This window comes from Muscardinus avellanarius (assembly GCF_963383645.1).
Source record: "Muscardinus avellanarius genome assembly, chromosome: 12".
NCBI classification, from domain to species: domain Eukaryota; kingdom Metazoa; phylum Chordata; class Mammalia; order Rodentia; family Gliridae; genus Muscardinus; species Muscardinus avellanarius.
The window spans coordinates 30940160-30946944 of NC_137798.1; the positions used below are offsets into that span (position 1 = coordinate 30940160).

At 35.8% G+C, this 6785-nt stretch overlaps 1 protein-coding gene across 5 annotated transcripts in view; it reads right to left on the bottom strand.

Annotated features, from left to right (window-relative positions):
- Positions 1-6361, bottom strand: part of STXBP6 (syntaxin binding protein 6) — a gene marked incomplete at both ends in the record, with an annotated part of 175531 nt that extends 169170 nt beyond the window's left edge. For 4 of the 5 annotated variants that reach the window (XM_080708003.1, XM_080708002.1, XM_080708001.1 and 1 more), the window contains one exon: positions 6208-6361. In XM_080708003.1, the coding sequence (XP_080564129.1) occupies positions 6208-6361 (154 nt within the window). Of the gene's footprint in view, positions 1-6126 lie in introns of all 5 variants that reach the window. The other variant, XM_080707999.1, reaches the window with a different exon arrangement.
- Positions 6362-6785: the final 424 nt, after the last annotated feature.

A 6785-nucleotide genomic window follows, 5' to 3' on the forward strand; every position in this document is an offset into this window, starting at 1 on the left:
TCATCTACAAAATGAGAACAGTACTATTATCTACCTCATAGTGTTATTGGATTGATACCTGGGAATGGTAAAGAATCATGCCTGTTGCAAGAACTTTCTTTAAAGTAGCAAATACCTGCCGGGTGTGGTGGCACACGCTTGCAATCCCCGTGCTTGGGAGGCTGAGACAGGAGGATTGCACAGGTTCAAAGCCAGCCTCAGCTACTTAGTGAGGCTCTCAGCAACTTAGGGAGACCCTGCTTCCAAATAAAATATAAAATGGGTCTGGGAGTATAGCCCAGAGGTAGAACGCCTCTGGGTTCCACCCCCAGTACCACCCCCCCCCAAAAAAAAGTAGCAAATACCTTTACTGCTATCAATAACCAAAGGTGGGCTGGCGGCACCCTGACCATGAGTACTGAAGCTTGGAATGAGTTTGTGCCCAGTGCTACTTGACACTTGGTGGCACATGGTGGCCAAATATACCAGGCTAGCTAGAAAATATCTCAGAAAAAGTGCTTTCCCTTTAACTTCAATGTTACTGTTGTTATAGATGTTTTAATAAAATGTGTCTGTGTATATATCACAGAAGAGACAAATTCTCAAAACAGCATAACAGAATATTTCATTTTTATGAAATTAAAAAGTAGAGAAATTCATAGAAATAAGGCACTGGAATAACTTTGTTTTATACTGCCTTGCCTTCCAGGGTGTTATGGCTGGATTTACAGGGCAAATATCTATAATAAAGAGATAAAAGGCTTATCCTGACAAATATTCCAAATGTAGGGAAATCTTTTCAACATCCTTAGATGTGAGATAGGAAGGCAGTGTGGATTAAAAGTGGTCCATGTCTCTAATAACTCTGAAGAATAAGAGCAGAATCTGCCCCTTAAAACACCATACCAGCTGCTGAGCCAAATCAGAAGAAATGAAGTGCTAATGCAATACAAGCATGGCCATTGAGGTTGGAGACTAGGCTCAACTTCTCCACTTCAAAATAGTGACCCCCGAATGTCACGACCTCTGATGAACACTGATTCCTTCATCTGTAAAATGAAGAATATTCTACCTAATTGTTAAAGGTGCTATGGAGATTAAATGGGATTAAAACAAATAATATACTCAAGGTATTTATTTTCTTCAAAAATTTCTTCTAAAAGTTTCTAAAATATTTCATATTTTCAACCTCTATAATAAAGAATAATAAATATATATGATTACTGTAGTTGTTTGCATTCCATTTTCACTGCCAATACCTTTATAGACCTCTTACTTCAGTGTGGATTTGTTTATTTTTTCCTAGATAAAAACTCTTGGAAAGTTAACTTACTACAACTGAATAAACCTTGCATTCTTCTCTCTCTTCTACAATTTATAGACTTTGAGAATAGATCCAGTTTGAATTAGAAACTTGATAAAAGAAATCTCTTTCTTATGCCAGATCATTCACAATTAAACATGGCTACCCAAATTCCAATAACAATAAAATAGATTTTCTCAAACTTTTATAAGTGTTTATATATGCATTTTGATATTAAAGCCCCGAATCTCTCCCTATATGATATGCATGGAATAAATAGGAGTTTGGGTATAAAACTTCCAATGGAGTTCAGAATTCTGGAACCTTGGAGCCCAAAGGAACCTCTATCTAACTGCTCTGAACTTGTCAACTGAATAAAACTGAAGCCCAAAAATATCCAGAGGCTTAACCAGGGCCAGAAAACAAAAAGACCCAAAAAGTATTTTTAAAATAAAACTGAGTATCAAATGCATGCCATTATGTTAAATAATGTTAAATGACAATCTAGCACATAACTCTCCAAATAGTGAAACTTCTCAAACTTAGCTTCAGATTCCTTTGCATGTAACACTTTCAAGATACAGATAACTTCCCCACACCCCTTGGTACTGCATTAGTAGGACTAAGATGGAAGCTGGTCATCTGTACTTAGAAAAGTTCTAAGGAATACCTGTGGTTAATAATCACTGGGACAAAGGACAGTCCTGCCAGGTTCTCTGCTTTTAATCCAGGGCATTACCTTCCACGGAACCCATTTGCATAAATTATTTCATCAAAGAGCATTCAGATCTTTTTTAAACGCTAAGACAATTTTGCCCTTTCTACCAATCTAAAATCATTTTGAAAAGACAGGTTTTCCGGTTCAGCAAAATATGTAAAAGAATGTAGTAATCACATAAATTAAAGTTCCTGCTGCTCCTTCTTTGGGGACAAAGCATAGCAGCAAAGGCAAGATTTTTATCCATTATTAATATGAAAGCTAACGTCATACATTACACATACTGAATTAAAACAGGATAAAAATAGATGGTAAACATAAAATTATGGAATGTTTAGTAGGTAACTGCACTTTAATCATAAGCTGATTTTTAACTTAGCAGTTTTTAGTTTAATTTTATAGACCCAAATTATCATGGAGGGGACAAGTGATTGATTGTTGTAGGTGGTGTTTGCTTTGTGCTTTGACTGCATTATTGGTTCTAAGTTGTAAATAAAGTCTATACTATAACCAGGTATGCAGCAAACCATAAGTCCAAATAGCATCCTCCAGTAAACATGTATTCATACCTCGCCATGAGCTAGGTGCTGTAAGAAACTTAGTACAACACATCCATTCTGGTCTTTGGGCAACCTAATTATGTTTTGTTGTTTCTTTTGCAGCCAACATAATGCTTTTGAGATTTATTACGTTTCTGCTTTTGAGATTTATCTATGTTGTCATATCGGTAATTCATTTCTTTTTATTGTTGAGTAGTATTCCACTACATAAATATAAAATAATTTGTTTACTCAATTACATGGAGATTTGAGTTATTTCTGATTTTTTTGTTATTATGAATAAAATGTATAAACACTCGTGTGCAAGCTTTTGTATGGACATATATTCATTTCTCTTGGGCATATGCCTAGGAATGGAGTGTCTGTTTGACTTTATTAAAAGCTGCCAATTATTTTGCTAATTTTTAGTTATATCATTTTTATAACCCCATCAATATGAGATCTTATATTGCCCCATATGTCTGCCAGCCCTCAGTATTGTCAATATTTTTAATTTTTATCATTGTTGAAAAGGTAGAAACTAATACTGTAAGAAAGCTAATAATTATAGGGGTGTTTGGGTACATACGCACTTGTATAGCCTTCTAGGAGTGAGAAAAACTTAAATTCTGTCCCAAGATGCCAGGAATGAACTGGAAAGATTACTTTTCTCCTCACAGAATTACAGCTAAATAGGCCAGGAAAGATCCCCTCATTTTCCCTACACCAGCACCTTTTTCACATACCTCTAAAGGGTATATAACCTACTCTGGTAATTTATGATCACAGACCTCTACCTCTCCAAATGATAGATTATACTAGACACTAGAAAAATCTACGTGAAGAAACATTAGTAAAAGACACTTTAGATGCATAATGTACTCATGTAATTTTGGTAAGGTTTCAAAGGCATGATATATTCCCCCCCTTTTTTTAACTTAAAGCTTCATGCTGTTTGAAGAGGAGTTGAAATTATTTGCTGGCCTTGCCCTCATTTGGACAAAGTTTGCCTGTTCAAAATGAATAACTGGTCTTCCTCAACCAAACCACAACAGTTGGAGGGCCTGGCCTCCCAGAAAGCATAGAAAGTTCTCATAACAGCAGGAAGGAGACTGTGGCTCCACGGCACAGCTCTCACTTCAGAGCCTCCCATGTGCTGTGAGCTACCAGCGGCCCATCTCCAAGCTGAACAGAAGAAACTCAAATCCTGCTTAGTCTATTAATGAAGCTGCTGTTCCCTCTGCGTGGAATGCCCGCTCACCAACACAGTTCTCTTTAAAACCAGTGAAGCCTAACTTTACTAGAAGCTCTTGGTTTTTCCACTCAGGCCAAATTCTTTTCACACGTGTTGGTCTATATTTTTTCTTTAGGGCCTTTTCACAGCTAATAACTATGTTTATTTTACTGAGTAACATTAATGTCCACTGCTTCTTCAACAATGAACTAGGTAAACGACATGAATTTCCATTTAATAAATGTCTAATTAATTGTTCATTGGAACATTGCCTTATCAGGACTGATACTGTAGCCTTATCAGGATGGTTATGCCTTTAAGCTTCACATAGTTGAAAATAAAGGTGACGACTTCTTCGTCACTTATAAGAAAAAAATCTTAACTGCAAAAAACAGCAGGTGTCAAAGTTGCCTGGCCTTTTACTGTCCCAATTTCTTTATACTGTCTGCTGAAATGTCAGATCTACTTTATCTATCTGCCCTCTCAAAATTCAAAACCATGAAAAGAATGAAGACTTTCAGAATAAGAGATTTTTCTCCATTAGGAAGCAACAAAAAAGCAATCCTTGTAGTATCAGACTTTAAAACTTAAAGGTCTTGGTAATTTGTAAAGGAAATTCAGTTATCCAATAAGTACCAGGTCATTATCTCCTATGGCAGGGGAAATGGTTATGCAATTTTACGGAGATGAGGTTGTTAGAGTCTCCATATCACTCTCCCAGACTTTATGATCAGAAATAGGCAGATAATAGCATATGCTAAACCGCAAGAAAGCAGTTCTCTTTCAGCTAAAGGTATATACTAGAAAAAACTCAATGGGCTTCTGGATCATCCACTTTTCCTTCAACAACACTATGAGAAATCACAACAAAATACTGAAAGAATAGAGCTTAATAAAATTAGAATCATTATATGTGCCCAGTCAAGCGCAAAACAGAAATTGTTGGCATGTATTCTATATACTATTAGTATAAGCAAACACTAGAATCTAAATTTAAGAATATAAAAATATTTTTAAGATCTTACTCTTATTAACAAAATACTAGGAAAGGTATTAGTAAAGGCTACTTCTTTCTTTTGCTTGGTAATTAAATATTAATTGGCTCTCTACTATATACAAGATGCTTTTTAGCACACGAAAGAAATAAAAATAGCTTCTAAAAATAACCAACATTTTTTTGTGTGTGTGGTACCGATGTGGAACCCAGGGGCACTCTATCTTCAGGCTATATCCCCATCCCTATTTTATTTTTTATTGGAAACAGGGTCTCACAATATTGCATAAGCCCTCACTAAGTAGCTGAGACATGAGGATCGCAGGTTCATGGCTAGCCTCCCAAATACTGGGATTACAAGTGTGTGTCACCATACCCAGCATAATAACCAAATTTTATCAACTTAATTCTTATTTTGGAAAAAGAAACCAATGATTCAAGGTTAATTCTCTCATGCTCATTTAAAATAAAGCTGTCTTATATCCATTGAAAAGTCATTCTTACCAAAGTACTATGTTCTTTCATTTTAATCTAAGGTAAAGTCACAAATTCACATGCCATTTCTGATAAAAAGTTATTTCTATCTTGAAGTAAATTCTAATAAACTTAAATAATCAGAGCCTTAATTTTTTTAAAAAAAGAGCAAAAAACTGGATCATAAAATAATTTATCCCAAACCACAAGTGCGAAAAAACATTTTAAAGATGAATTATGATAAACTTAATTCTTCCATCACCCTATAACATGAAATATTATCATAAATATTACAAATGCCCCAGGTGTTCAGATTAGCATCACCCATAACTCCATGGAAAATTTATCCCAATTTTATCTCAAAAAATTTTGTAGCAACCCACACAGCAAATCCCATCATAGATCTCCTATAATCACAAACAGAAAGAAAAAATAATAATCCAACAAAATTCTAAGCTTAATAAAATAGATGCCTTTTTTTGACAAGGCAACTGCTGATGGGCAAAGTGATGATTAGAGAATTGAACCTCACATTCCATAACGTGTCAATATTTATCTCAAGGCAAAATGCTACTAATTATTGGCAATGGTCTAGAAAAGGAAAGTCAATGAAATTCAGGCTGCCAATAATGACAATTACCAAATACCAAGAACTGTTCTAAAACACAAGTCCCCAGAGGATAGAGCACCTCTCCTGGAGAAAGTATACACAAACAGATGTTTACTAACTGCAGAAACTCTTCATGAAATGAAAAGAACATTGAAATTAAACTCTAGTACCTCTCCATGATCTGACGACCTCAAAAGTAGAGGTGCTGAGTACATAAGGGTCAGAGGAAGACCAAAGAGAAGACGGGAAAGAAGAGTGGAGGAGCAGACATCTACAAAAGGAATATGACCCTCCTGAGAATTGACTGGTGTAAAACAGAAGCCACTTTAATAATGTGAATATCTGGTTTTCATTACCTGACAGGCAGATGTAAGTTAAATATTCTCCTTGACCCCCGGTTGCCAAGAAAGGAATCTTTTTCTTTGTCCTCCTCTTGACTTGGACGGCTCCCAGCATCCTTTCATCAAGAGGTGCAAAAATTTCCTTGCTGATGGCAGATTTGGCACTCATTGTAGAACAAGCGAGGAGGGCCCGCAGTCAATTTTCTAAAGAAGAAAACGGAAAAGAAGCGTTGGAATTGACAATATCATAGGGACTCGTATAATAATGAGCACCAAGCTGATTTGCAAGGTGAAATACTTTTCAATCTGCAGTTTAACCTCTTTCTTACTGAAAATACATTACAGAAACATTAAAAGCAAGGTGTCCATAATTTGCAATAGCTGCAAAAATACAAAAAAAGAGGGAATAACTAATTGTTTGCCAAACACAATGTGATAGTAGCAGCCTGAACTGCGATCCAGGAAGCTTGTCAATTTCTACCTCAACTGCTCCTTATTCTAACTGGCAAGCAGTGTCCACCCTATTCCTATTCTGCAAGGGACCATGGTTTCACACTTCAGTTAGGAGTTTTTCTGCTGTCAATATTCCTTAA